We start from the raw sequence: 14,743 nt of genomic DNA, 5'->3' as shown, positions 1-14,743 counted from the left end.
CTGCTGACCTCATTGGTAGATCGATGTCTAGTCTGGTTTTATAATCAGGTAAGTAGTAGAATTTTGTCTCTGGCATTCTTTTACAATTTGAGGTAAAAGCTCAGTTTATTAGCCATGTATTTGATCAGATACAGTTTCATCTTGGGGCTTGAAGGGAGTTAAAAGCCCTGTGGCTGAAAGGGGCAGGGAGGGGATCCTGTTTCTCATTCGCTGTGCCCGCCATGTCTGTGATTGATCTGTCTTTGATAGTCATCTGATTGCACAGTAAGTTATTCATCTTGCTGAAGTGGCAGAAATGCTACAGGGTTTTTAAGTTAATAGGCTTTGTTTTGCTGGTTTAATGAGTTGCACTGGTGTAGCGCCAAACAGATGGGCAGATCTGGAGCAGGTGGGGAGGGGGAGTGAGGAGTTGAGAGGCAGGAGCAGTGGATGGGAATACAGATATAAAACATGACATAAGGATTCAACTTGCAGCCCTGTTAACAAGTTATTGATGCGGCTCTGCTGGAGGGTGTGCTGGCACGCTTCAGTGCAGGGTAATCAAGCCTTCACAGTTACAGCCCAGAGGCCCATGGAGCCTGAGCTCTGAAATGGACCCCAGAGAAAATGGCAACAGCAGCAAATGTCTGCTCTTTTCAAATTTTCAGTTGTGGTATACCCATCACAGGAGATTATGGAAATCTCCTCTTTTGCATTTAAAGGTATTTCTTTGTCATTTCACTTGTGCATTGCTTCGTGAAATCAGTCATTCTTTTGATTGGAAAACATGGTTCCCAAGCTAGCACCAAGTCTGACACGTCAGTTGCCTGTTAAATGCACCTTCAGGTACACCTGCAAACAATAAGGACTCTGATATTCATATTTGGACCTTCCAAGTTATTTGAAGGTCTCTAAAATTTCAAAATCCTGGAAGTATTAGGACCATGAAATCTTTTGCATTTCATCATAAATTTGTCTCATGTATTTCAGCCTCCAGCTGCACCAACCAGTAGAAATTACGCAGAGATGCGAGAAAAGCTTCGTTTACGTCTAACAAAAAGGAAAGAGGAACAGCCTAAGAAACCAGATCAGATCTCTGAAAGGGAAAGTGTTGTTGACCACAGAAAGGTGGAAGACTTGCTACAATTTATAAACAGCTCTGAAACCAAACCAGTAAGCAGTTCTCGGGCAGCCAAGCGAGCCAGACATAAGCAAAGAAAGGTAAGATGGAAAAGTATGTGTATCCTAGACCTCATGTTTTTGGATCTATGCACTCTCTGTAAGTATACCACTGCACACTGACTGTATAATGATGTTTTCTGTGCCATTTCTGGTACACCACCTGTTTGTACAGACACAGCTAGCTTACCTGTTCTAGTGCTACCTGAGGAGTTACCTATTTGGCAGGAAACATTCCTCACAATGTCATTATCATGTGTCTTGTTGTAAGTCAACTTTATATTGTGTTTTTCCACATTTGAGAAAGCTGTTTCTAAGTGTCAGAAATGTTAAGATTTTGATTGTTTTGTAGAACTGACATTTGAATGTCAAGGACATTAGAAAACTAGCATTTCTGTATTGGAATAGTGGTTATGATAAAGTACCGCTGTAGGAAGTGGGGAAATGTAAGGTCAGTGCTTTTTGAGAGAGGAAAAGTTGTAATTTGATATTTTTAGAATGATTGCGCTGGGCACCTTGCTGTCCTGATTGAAAGAGGTTAAGTGTTCTGCCACATGATGACACAAAGGCCTGTCTCAAGCCAGAGTGAAGTGGCAAGCTGCAGGGCGGGAGCAGTGAATAAAAAAATTACTGGTTGCTTTCAAATGGAAATTGGCAAGAACAGTTCTAAAAAAAGGCCAGTGTCTAAGAGTGATGTTATTTTTTGAAAAAATATTTGCTGAGTTAATAGAGGAAATATGTATTATTTTTTAAGTCAAATAAGCATGAAGTGGGCTTTTCTTACTGCAATTCAAGCACCACTCTTAGCTACAAAGACTTGAAATTGGTTGCCAAATGTTTTTGAATTCCAGTAAGTACATTGTGTGACTGCACTGTAAATATTTCTTCTGTGTGAATTTCCTTGCTAGCATTAATTCTGTAGTCTTTAAATGTTTCCATGAAAGACCTGATATTCACAAGTTATACTCTTTATTTTTATGTTGTAGCTCTATTCAGCAACTTGAGGGATTAGTGAGTTATGTATAAATAAAATGCACAATGCAAAACTCACTTTGCTCCTGCAACGCGGTTTGAGCGTAAGTGAAAGATTCTCAGAGGACTTTTTGCCTGACTTGTATAAGTGTGAACAAGTAAACCTGTACAGGCACTTGTAAACTTGCGAGAAAATGAACAGACATGCTTGTTCCCTGGATTGAGTCCTGGATGAGAGAATTGAGTCTACCCTTAGTAAGTCTGCAGGTGACACCAGGCTGGGGGTGGGGAGTGTTGATCTGCCGGAGGGTAGGAAGGCGCTGCAGAGGGACCTGGACAGGCTGGGTCGATGGGCTGAGGCCAACGGGATGAAGTTCAACAAGACCCAAGTGCAGGGTCCTACGCTTTGGCCACACTAACCCCCTGCAGCGCTGCCGACTGGGGCAGGAGTGGCTGGGGAGTGGCCCGGCAGAGAGGGACCTGGGAGTGCTGGTGACAACCGGTTGCACAGGAGCCAGCAGTGTGCCCAGGTGGCCCGGAAGGCCAGTGGCATCCTGGCTTGTGTCAGGAACAGTGTGACCAGCAGGAGCAGGGATGTGATTCTGCCCCTGTGCTCAGCCCTGGGGAGGCCTCACCTCGAGCCCTGTGTGCAGGGCTGGGCCCCTTTATGGCAAGAAAGATGTGGAGGGGCTGGAGCGGGCCCAGAGGAGAGCAACGAGGCCGGGGAAGGGACTGGAGGGAAAGTCCTGTGAGGAGAGGCTGAGGGAGCTGGGGGTGTTTAGCCTGGAGAAGAGGAGACTCAGGGGGGACCTGATCACTCTCTACGACTGTCTGAAGGGAGGGTGCAGTCAGGTGGGGTCGGGCTCTTCTACCGGGCAACCAGTGAGAGGATGAGAGGGCAGGGCCTGAAACTGCGTCAGGGCAGGTTCAGGTTGGATCTCAGGCAGCCCTTCCTCACGGAGAGGGTGCTCAGGCACTGGGATGCACAGCCCAGGGAAATGCTGGAGTCACTGTCCCTGGAGGTGTTTGAGGAGAAGCTGGATGTGGCACTTAGTGCCGTGGTCTGGCTGATGGGGTGGTGTTGGGTCACAGGCTGGACTTGATGATCTCAGAGGTCATTTGCAGCCTCAACAATTCTGTGATTCTCTTCTCAATGTATGACTTCCTTCCATTTTGCAAATGATGCAAGATCAATGCTGCACAGCAAAGTTTTAGAAATTTGCAGTAATGACTGCAAAAACAAAATCCCTGACTGACAACAGAAAACTTTAGCATCCTTATTATTTTTGGCAACCTTTAATGTAACTTTAATGTGTTTAGTGCTTTGCTGTAAATTGTTTTTAATCATTTCTCTTCCTAATGTTCATGAACGCTGAAACAGCAATTCTGCTACCTACCATAGCAAGAGAACAGGTAAATGACGCAACATGATCCAAACCTGAGTTACCCACAGTAATATATGCAGTTGTTGAGAATGAAGCTGAATGCATTGTTTTGAGCGGGTTTTTGTGGTAGTAGAAAACTGATGTGGAGTTAGGCTTAGCAGTAGCAAAGAGAAAAACAGCAGCTGGTATTAAGGACAGTCAAAAATAGAAATATAGAAAATAGAGCTGTAGAATATATTTTAATGTACTTTAAAAAGCAACTTTTGCATCAGTATTTACTGCTGTGTAGACTTCTGGGTTAAGTATGTTCATATGTTAACATCCTAGGTTTTATAATGTTCATAGAGAAAAGTAGTAATATTCTCAAAAACTCATATTTCCAAAGTATTTGTCACTTTGAATAAACATTGCTATTTTGCAGCTTGAAGAAAAAGCTCGACTTGAAGCAGAAGCCAGGGAGAGGGAGCATCACCAGTTGCTTGAGGAACAGAGGCGACGTGAGGAAGAAGAGGAGGAGAGGCTGAAACAAGAACTACAAAGGCTTCAAGAACTTCAGCAGTTGCGGGCTGTAAAGAAAAAGAAGAAAGACCGATCAAGTAAAGACTGTCAAAAGGTGGACATGCTTGCTCAGAACTGCCAGGCAGTGAAGGAACCTGTCCCAAACACACCCGACGACATTCAGAATGGTACACTTGAGCAATCAGAAAAGATAGAGACCTCCTCTGGTTCACTGTCCAGACACGTGAATCATACAGAACAGAGGCCGGTTTCAGAGACGGGCTGTGAACTATCCAATCCTGTAAACACTAGAGACTCAAAGCTGCTTTATCAGAAAGAGGGGAGTGTAAAGCAGCATGAGCCCCTCTCTTTTCTGCTTGATATTATGCATCAACATAAAGAAGGAAACAGCAAACAGAAACTAAAGCAAGTAAACAAACCGTGTGCTGAACAAGTGAAAAAGCCTGTTGAATCCCCCAGAGCAGCTGAGGTTCAGACTAAAACCAGAAACCAAATAGAATCCAAAGCAAAAGCAGCAGAGCTCCCAACACTTGCAGAACCTAAAAAAGAGGAGAAGAAATTTAACAACAACAAAAAACAGTTGAACCATGTAAAGGAAGAGAAAGCACCCATAACAAGTGAATCCCCTTCACCAAGTGAACAGCAACAAAATAATAAGTTAATACTTGCAGATTCTCCTCAACCAAAAGGCAAGAACAAGAAAAACAAGAAGAAAAAAGGGGACAAAGTCAACAATTCCATTGGTAAGTTGTGTAAGAAAGTTGAAAAACCGGCGTTGATTTTTATTACTACCATTTAAGTTGAAAGTTTGAAATCTTTATCTGTAGTCATTCCTGCCAATGTAAATCAGAGAAACAGAAAAACTGGTGTCAGGAAAACTGAAGTAATTGTATTTATAAGAATTAGGAGATGCATAGTTTTAGTAAAGGATGCTTTAAAGAATTAGTAAACTGGCATATGCTGCTGGTTTCATGTGGGGTTTCTGTCGCTTAAGAAAATCAGTCTGTTCTGTAACACCTATCTTTCTTAAAATAAATATTTAAAGTAATTCACTAGTATGCTAAAATTGATTTTGAACTTCTTTAAAAGCAAGGTTGTTTCTCATGCAGTGTTAAGACTATAGTCTAAAGTTGGTCTTGCTCTTTGAAGAAGGAAAATAAGGGAATTCTACAGTCAAAAAGTGATCCTTCGTACATAAATAAGAATTTTGTCAGTGGAAATAGTTCCTTTCTTAGATTAATTACATTAACAAGTAAGTAAGTAAATACAGAGACTAACTTGTTATATTTTATTTACCAGTGTGAAAACTTACGGTTGCCTGTTAATTGATAGTACTGCGTGTTTTTCCCACATGAATATTAGTTGGTTGTAGTAGGCATTTTTTTATTTATCTGATGGAAATAGTAAAACCATAGAAGACAGAGTTGACTCAAACAAGTTGCACTTGCATAATTTTCTTCCCAACGTATTTTTCTGTTTTCCTGAAAACATCTGATAGTTAATACCGGGGCTGAGAAGCGCAAGCAGTGCTAGCTGATTGGCTCTGTCAGCACACAAATCAAACTGCTGTTCTTGGGCACCAGTCTATTCCTTCACATGGTGGCCCGTACTGGGACTGCCGGTTGGGATGATTTTGCAGTACGGACATCTGTCTGCTCAGAGTACCCGGTCGTTCCCCTGGGGTCACCCCGTACCTGAGAGGTAACGCTGCACAAATTGTCTCCTCACCAGAATGACTTAACATTGCAGTTGTCTCTGCCGTTCTGTCTGATAAGGGCATCAAGATAAGAGACCTTAATGTTTTGGCAGTCTCTGCCAGTTTTTCAGAACACTTCTGTTTGTTAAGCATTGTTACGAAAATGTCAAGCAAATTTGTGGCTGTTGCAAGTGCTGGATGTGGAGCCTAACTTTGTTCTTGTGGTTTCATGGTTGAGATGGGTGAGGCCACCAGTCTTTCTTTCTAACTCTTAAGTTCAGTGTGTCCATTCCATGTCAATCGAGCAGCATTGAACCCTTTTCTCTAGTACCTTAGTTCTTGTGCATGCTGTGTCGTGGTGTGGCAGAAGGTACTCGAGTCATTGGAGCAAGACAAAACTCTAGAATTAGGAGGGGAACGAGAAGGCTGGAGACATTTGGAGGAGAAACTATTGAAGTGCTTGGTGGTGGAGGATGTTTACTGTAGGAGAATGCAGGTAGATTCCTGCGTCTTTTCCTCCTTCCTGCCCTTCACTGTTGCTTTCTGCAGCTTAAATCAAGTGTAGTTACAGTTTCTGAACACTAATGTTTAAATGTGAAAAAAACATTGGGATGTGATTGTGAATTTATAGAGTTAATTGTGCTGCTCTCTGAAGAGCTGAGACCGGATCACTACTTTTAGTCCGACCTTAGAACTACAAGACATGTACAGTAATGCACGTTTTTTTCATTTAGTTGCCGTCTCTTAAAGCCATATACGGTTGATGTACCAAATCAGTGAAGTGAAGTGAAAGAAAAATAACTAAGAAAAATTCTTTCTCAGGTGATTGAAAGACGTGAAAAGAGGATAACAAAGTTTAGGGATTTTTTTAACTGAGTTTTAAAATGAAGTGTTAAGGCAGTGAACATTACTGCTTTTGGTGTGATCTCCGTTTCTTAAATTTATTGTGGCAGAGTATTTTAACTCCTTGTTTTGAAGAGGCTGAAGAAAACTAGGGATATAGGGAAGTCCCATATTTATGTGGTTTTCTGGTTCTTCAGAAGTACGTTTGCACAGTAAAGATGTGCAACTTTTAAACTACCAGGAAAGAGTTATTTGTTCTCTCAATTTCAAGTATTCAAGAAAGTCCTGATACGAAGTAGATGGTTTTGGTTAGTTTCTTTGTCTCACCCTTTTTGGAATGTGTTCTGAAGCTGTTCAGAAATAAGATTGAAGTATGTATGTAGTAAGAAAAGCGACTTAAAGAGGAAAATGCTCAAATTGATTTCTACAAAAATTTATGCTTTGTGAAGTTGTGGGGGTTTTAAAGTACAAGAGAACCCATACACTGAGGCAGTAAAATACACCAACAGATTTTAAAGATACTTTGCTTCTATAGCTGAGGCCTAACTTCAGGCCATATTAAAATATGTTTAAAAGCATTTTTTTAAAAAAATAAATTTACTTGTAGGTAGCATGACTTAGTCCTGCAGACACAGCTTGATGATCATGTCCCGGAAGAGCAACTCTACAGCAACTCTACAAGCCTGGATTTCTTGAAATGTTTTACTTTATAACATTTTTAAAAATGTTTCTAAAGCTGCCTTTTTAGTACTAAGGCCAACAAAATTCGTTAGCTATCTGATTCATCAAGCCTTTTGTGTAATTTGACCATTCTCATGTGTGTTCCAAGTTTAATTTGCAACCCATGAGACCAGTAAATTTACTGTTGATTCATCTCTTCCTTGTTCCCAGTGTAACTTCTTAAAGGCTGAACAGAGGTACTAGTATGGGGGTTTGCAGTGTCTTTTTAATTATAAGCTTGTATCAATTCAGCCTAAGCACAAATAGTCAGTTGTCCACAAAGTTCAAGCAGTTCTCCAAAGACATTTTCAATGCAGCTTCTTCCTGTCTGCTTTCTCCCTCCCCATGGAATCTAACATAAATGTCGTCCTTTTTCCCTTGCAGATGATGTGTTTCTACCCAAAGACATTGATCTAGACAGCGTGGAAATGGATGAAACAGAGCGAGAAGTGGAGTACTTCAAAAGGTAAGTGCTGTAATCCCTACATGTAAAGCTGTTGTGCTTCTTCCTGTATGCCTTTGTAAAAAACAAACGAAAGCACAAAAAAACCAACCCACAACTTGATAACTAACTCCTCGCAAAACAGCCTGTGTTGTAACATAGCAAATCCTGTTACAAGTAACATTCTGAATACTACAACAATCACCAAAGTTGGAGATCTCTGGGCACAGATCATAGCAGAGTAACACAGATACAGAAAGGAGTGCCAGAATTGTCAGTGTGTCCCCTAGGTTCTCATCAAAGTTTTAGGAATATCCTCAGTTGCCACTTTTTCTGTGAGCAAAGTTCATGTGAATGTATTATCCATACAGAACAAATACTGCTTAGTATTTAAAAAAAAATTACAAAAAATGCTATGGTAGTAGCTTTAAGTGAACAAATAAAACTTTACATTTTCAGTTTCAAAACTGGTATATCAAAAAGGTTTGTTCATCATATTTTCTTTTTTTGCTAATCATAAAGAGGAGATGCTTATGCTACTGCAGTACAAGAAGAGAATAATACGAACCTGTGCTTGTGAACCTTTTTTCTTTCTATTTGTTTTGGTTGCTTTTGGGTTTTACGCATCACTTTACCTTTTAAATTCCTCGGATAAAAGCAGACAACTCATGTTTAAATAATGTGGCACATGTTATTCCATGATACTGAAATCTACTCAAATTTGTGCTCTCTCATGGCTGGGTATTCTAGTTTCCCATGAATACACCTACTAAGCCTTTCGGCTTGATAGCCTGTGAAATGTTACAAATAATTCAGTTTCTTGCAATTGAATAATTTAGGAAGCAATGGTAATATTTCACAGAACAACTAAAGTCATTTGTTTAAAAGGTGTTTTTTTTAAAGAAGATGCTTTCAGTATGGATTTCAAGCTCTTTTCTAAATTTATAGAGTTTTTATCTAAGTGCCAATATGTCTGGATTTGCAAAGGACAGAGTGCAACTGCTGCTTATTATTATCATGCACTGCTTCGTGCTGCTTTTTATTGCTCTACAAAATGCATATGTCTGATTTATTTATGGACTTAAAATGTACTATATGATGATGTTTTCAAAAATACGTACTGTATTCTTAAAGATTGTTTTTCTGAGTGGTGCCAATTAAAGGAAGTTTTTTTAAAACCATAATGTAGGTTTTACAGGTGAAAGGGTGGCATATAGTAGATTGTGGTAGTGTTAGTATAGCATAAACCTTTGTTATGGGGTTTATGGTATAGCTTTAGCTTCATTCACGATTGCAGTATCTGTAACAAGAAAATAGAAAAGTTCTTTTCACTAATTCTGTGCTCTCAACAGCATGAATTAAACAGTGTCTTGTATTTACAGAAGTGCAGCTGAACTTTGGAGATAAACTTGTAAAATGTGGTTCTAAATGAAGAGAGAACACTTCTAACTAGAGTTTTGTAATCAGTTCAGTAACTGGTGTAACATTTTCATTTACTGTCAGCACTTAGGAAGTGTGTGTGACGTCCGTTTTTTTTTTTTTTACATATACCTCCTTAGAAAAGGTGTATGAAGAGCCCTCATAGGTGCTGTTCTAGGGGAGAAAACCAGCTACTTAATGCCGTGAGGACACCTTTAATGCATATATTTTCTATCACTCGATAATTTTCAACATAATACTTAGCAGACTAGCAACACTGCTTGTTTTAGTAACCCTCAATCGCAATGAGCTGCACAGGCCTACTGATTTCATAAGTTTTGTTGATAATTTAATTCATCTTTTCTTGCTTTGTAGCGGCATAATAGAATGCTTCAGTTACACGCTGACTTCAGAACTAATTTTGCAAGCATAGGAGGAACAAAATAAGCCTAGTTCTTCTAACCTTCCATTTTACCTCTTCTATTTTGCTCCTTCTGTCTGCTCTTTTCTGGCTTTCAGTTGTTACAGAAGTTGTGTAGCCTTTCAGAGAGGAGTATGCACTACTTTGGTGCTGTCGTGCAGCCTTTTGTCTAAACAAGCTACACCTTGCCTCAATATTAAGTTTTTCAACATGAATTATCACTGAAATGCCTACACACACCAACCTTTTTCAAAAGTTCTTCTGTAAGCTGTGTCCAGTGAAAGCAGATAAGTGGGGTTTTGTTCTAAAGGTGCTTTTTCCAGGCATGTGGGCTACTGATCCACTGTGTTATAAACAAACCTCCTTTCCATAGGTGTTTGTCTCAGACATCACTTTGCTGTATTTGCAAGAGAAGCAGCGATGTCCCGTATGCCATTGGTGCTTCTGCTCTACACAGTACCTGCCATTCATTCTTGCTTTTACAAGATTTGGTCAACACAGCAATGTCATCTCTGTTTCTAGTTAACATTAAGCTGCCTTCTGTGCTGCTAAACACGCAGTGTTCTTTGCTACTTCATTCATTTATTCTTGATAATGCAGTGGTTCAAGTAACTGGATTGTGATTTGGGTGATGGAAAAGTGGTTGGGGTGGGTTTTTTGGTAAGTTGTGGGGATTATTTTAGAAGGTTTTATCTTTCTGAATGAGAGCTGCTCTTCAAAAGAGGGATAACACCTGTGGTTTGATTTTAAGTATGTGGGTTTCACTTTATTGCTTTTTTTCTTTTCAGATTCTGCTTGGATTCTGCCAGACAGACTAGGCAGAGACTTTCCATCAACTGGTCCAATTTTAGCTTGAAAAAAACCACCTTTGCTGCACACTGAAATGAGACACTATGGGGAGGGAACCCTGCAGGAATCAATGAACGACAGCTCCACTTACCTGTCCTGCTGTGCTGAGAGCTTACCTGGTCTTGAGCCAGTGCTGCCTTGCCTTGTCCCCAGTGCTGTGTGGATCTGCACTGAACCCTTTGGCCTGATAATTCTTGCGGACTGAGAAATTGCCACTTTCTACCTGAATTTGTTAGCTTGTGTGCTTGTAGTCTGTGAGTGAGACTTACTTGATTGTAGCTGTATGCCGTTGGAGTTGGAACAATAGCTTTTTTCCATCTCCTTCTGAATGCCTTGGCCTCAGAGACTTTAAATTGCTTAGGCTTGGGTGGAGGCCAGAATACTAGTTTGCATCATCTGCAGTGGCTCCTGTCACTTCTGCATCTAGCTATGTTTCGTCATTCTGACTCCTGACAAAGGAATGGACCTAGTCAGTTGTGCTTTTATCTGCTCCAGAATTCTCCTGACATGACTTCATGAAAAAGAGGCTCTTATGGGACAAATATCTCCTCAGTTCTTTCACAATCTACTGTTTAAGAGTGTACAAGTTACGCTATTTGTGTTTTGATTTTTTTTTTTCCTGACTTGTAGCCAGCTTGTGTAAGAATACTTGCAGAATGAGAAAATTTAAAAAAGAACAGTACTCACACTATCAAATCTGTTATAGAGTGTATAATTGTATTAACACTGAAGCCTAACTGGCTACTTTTTTAACATATTGTTAAGTAATATTAAAATCATGTCTTTCTTTTTGAAAGATGGAATACATTAGTATGGCAGAAGATTTGTGTCTTGCTTTTTTCTGGTTGGGTGGGGAGAGGGAAGAAAAAAAATCACAAAAAAATAATGGTTTTCTAAACTAAACTTCATCGTGTGTCAAAATTGGTCAGTGAATGGTACTTAACTTTAGGATATTCCTTGTTTGCAAGCTCACCTGATGGGAGAAACAGCCATGTGCTAGAGCAAGAAAGACTCCTGCTTATGCTGGAATTAAGTCTTTGAATTATGTGAATGACTGTAACATTTCTATTTCAACAGATAATTTGTGAGAAACAAGGTAGTAGAAAAAAAAATCTGATTTAATGTCAGTGCAGAAATGAAGTATGTAGGCTCAATGCTGCTATCATGTAAATAGTTAACAACACAGTAATGTTTTACAGGTTGCATAGTATTGCCCAGCATGGAAGAAAACTGGTAATTTAGGATTTGAATCTGTGTAAAGATATTGCACTTATAAGTCTTATGATACTGCACTCTTTATTTGGAATAGAGAAAACAGAAGCTTTCTTTTTACTTTCACATGACTATACTTATCCAAATTATAAGGCAGTCTTTTTGTCTTTTTTTTTTAAGAAGCAAAATATGGTTGGACTTAGGACTGCTTTGCAAGACACAGTGTCATTGCGCTCTGCTTTGGGCTTGAGAAGGGTTAAGGGATGATTGCTTCCACGTTCCTTTTGCGCCCTAGATGTAGCAGGAGGATTCATTTGGACGACTGAGAGATCTTCAATTTCACATTCCTCTTGTTGGTCCTGGAGCTTCTCTCACAGTGTGTGCTGCTGGTACAGAATATACTTCCTTAGCTTGTACTCAGTCATTTGGGACAAATGAGCCCTCAGTCTCCTCTTGTGGAGGAGGGAATGACCAACAGGTGATCTTAGAATGTAGTCCAGGGAGTTAAAGGGACAAGTTCTATTACTCCAGATTCAGGTTGAGGAAGAGATAATAGCTTAGCCTCACTTTTTGCTAATGCAGGATTGTAGCATATATATTTAACTGCTTGTGCTGGAGGAATAGCATCTGGAACTTAAAAGGGTAATATCGGTGCCACTTAGCACCAGCTGTCTCTGCAAAATTATGTACTGTTGAAAATCCCTCTGTCAGTTAGTGGAGAAGAGTGAACTTTGTTTCTTGGGATCATGGAGGCTCGCATCTGTTGCAGCCCGAGTTAGATCTTAGTTATGGAAAAGTGGAGAGGCTTCTCATGTGGTACAGTGGCTGTGGAAAAATAAAAGCAGTTGAAACAGCTGAAGCTGGGTGTTAGTGTAAAATTCAACTTTCCAGGTTTTTTCAGTTCTAACCTGTAACACAAGGTGGCAGTGTATGACATCACTACTAGTTTCTACGTCAGTCATCTCAACAAATTGAGGCATGGGATGGTAAAACTGGTTGATGTCACAAAAATTGGTGCAGATCCTAGCTTCTCTAGAGTTGGAATGCTTTGCAAATACTGAGATTTTTAATGGTGCTAGAAAACTCAGGATTTGTTTTCACTGGTAAATGGGAAAGACAGTCACCTTTATTCTCTACTGACAAGGCTGTTCAAAGAGAGATATGTGAATGTTGCATGCCTCCGTTTGAAATCCTGATTTAAGACACCAGAAGTCCTTCTGCAGTTGGGGAATATATGGATGTAGTTGTAATATCCTTAAAAGATACTTGCCTTGTGCTAAATGCACCATGGTGGAGCGTAACTGACGTGATACCACAAACTACACGGGAAGCATGAAGAATAAGTCTCCATGGATCTGCTGGTATTGCACCTTGATGAGACCTTAAAGGCAAGTTGTATTTTTCTAAATTCATGATTAAGTGAAGATAAGCAGAGACCAGTCTGGGAGCCAGAAGATTTGGAAGTACTGGCTTCAGTTCTGCCACTTTTGAGGTCTTGGGCAAATGAATTAGTTATTCTAATTCATTTATTCTATTCTATTAATTAAATGGTTATTCTATTAATTAAAAGGTTTTATTGAGGATTTACTGAATTATGAGCATGTTTCGTAATGCCTAAGTAGTAAGTCTGTTTAAGTGCAATGCTATAACCTCCTGTTGGAAGCACAGATGTTCTACACTAGTATTTTTGTATTTTGGAAGCATCCAGATAAAGTATGTTCAAAGGTAACTTCAGGTAGAGAAGACTTCTATAAATGACTGAGTCGACTTGAGTTCTTTATGAGAGTTGGAAGGGGGGAAACATTTCACCTTTGATAGTGGGCTGCTTTGGTAACTGTAGTGTCACTCGTCCCCTTATTCCCTATTCATTGTAACCTGTATGAAGGATGACTGTCTAAGCTCTCGAGGTGCCTGGTGGCATATTTGGTTTAGACCTGTCTACTGGTACCAGTGCTGCTGAATCTGAGGGTATGGTACTTTCCCAGCATTTCCTTAATGGAAGATGGTGCAATTGTGCAAAATGTTTGTATCTTGAATAATGTTGATATTGGATGCTCTAAAACGTCTCGTAGGGATGTCTCATCTCTGCTTGGCATTCACTGTTGCTGCTTTCCGAGGTGATGTAACTGAGAGGTCAGAAGTCTTCAGCACACTTATTTGGTGTGGTGTGAAAAAATGTGTAGCTGAGGTTCAGCACACTGGCAACACAGATGTCACTGTAGCATGAGAAGATCGATGTCTTAAAAATCATTTCACACAGTGACTGTTGAGCGCGTAGGTGCTTGAAGTGCTCACTGGTGCTCGGAAAGGCTTTGCAAGTTGCCTTCTGTTTCAGTGAATGGTTTAGCCCACCTTTACTTAAGTGTGGATCCTGTTATATCATGATGGAGAAATTATGTGTTACTGAAGTATATGCTTACACTAATATTCACAGCTTTGCACGTCTGCCGGCACAAATGAAGGTGTGCAACTTGTAATTACAGATATTCTTAAAAAATAAGAAATTCTCAGCTCCCTATGTCATAACATATATCTGAGTAAGATTGAGTGCGTAGTATCTTTGTTGGCTTTGGCTCTTTCTCTGTATTTCAACCTCCAGGAAATCCAGAGACTGAAACCTTTGGTAGGGGAATTCTCTCAAGTCACAGAAGTGTTGATTTGGGATGTCTGCTTTCCTATTCCTGTGTGTCAGAAGGAACTTTAAAAAGAATTCCCACTTTCCAAATTTTAAATGCCTTCCTAATCACCACCACCAAGTTGGCTGTCCTCTGTTACCCCATTTGTCATTAACTGAAAAAGTTAAATAATCCTAAAAAAAAATGTACTGCTGCTACAGGCAGTGAACTGTTGTTGAAAGGAGGATATTTTCAATGAACAAAGAAGTAACAGTACCAAACCTTTGGCTCTCGTTTCTGTTCTGTTCTTCTCAGGTCTGTGTGTTTAGTTTCAGCTTTGCTGGTGCTTTTAGCTGTACTGTTGGGTCTCTCTCAGTTCAGTGCTTAGAGATGCAGAAGAAACTACCTATTGATGCACTCTGAATTTCTAAGCTATTGAGAAACATGGCAGGTAAACCTATGTTTTCCTGTAACTGTACTGTTGGGTTTTTA

At 40.0% G+C, this 14,743-nt stretch overlaps 1 protein-coding gene across 1 annotated transcript in view; it reads left to right on the top strand.

The window, feature by feature from the left end:
- Positions 1-11,265, top strand: part of FAM193A (family with sequence similarity 193, member A) — a 44,095-nt gene extending 32,830 nt beyond the window's left edge. The window contains exons 16-19 of the mRNA XM_009877954.1: positions 970-1,200; positions 3,937-4,777; positions 7,678-7,759; positions 10,364-11,265. Of these exons, the coding sequence (XP_009876256.1) occupies positions 970-1,200; positions 3,937-4,777; positions 7,678-7,759; positions 10,364-10,457 (1,248 nt within the window). The 3' untranslated portion in view covers positions 10,458-11,265. The remainder of the gene's footprint in view (positions 1-969; positions 1,201-3,936; positions 4,778-7,677; positions 7,760-10,363) is intronic.
- Positions 11,266-14,743: the final 3,478 nt, after the last annotated feature.

The sequence above is a fragment of the Apaloderma vittatum genome, unplaced genomic scaffold (assembly GCF_000703405.1).
Source record: "Apaloderma vittatum isolate BGI_N311 unplaced genomic scaffold, ASM70340v1 scaffold851, whole genome shotgun sequence".
NCBI classification, from domain to species: Eukaryota; Metazoa; Chordata; class Aves; order Trogoniformes; family Trogonidae; genus Apaloderma; species Apaloderma vittatum.
Note: the sequence above shows the minus strand (reverse complement) of the source record. Positions and strands in the feature narration are given on the sequence as shown.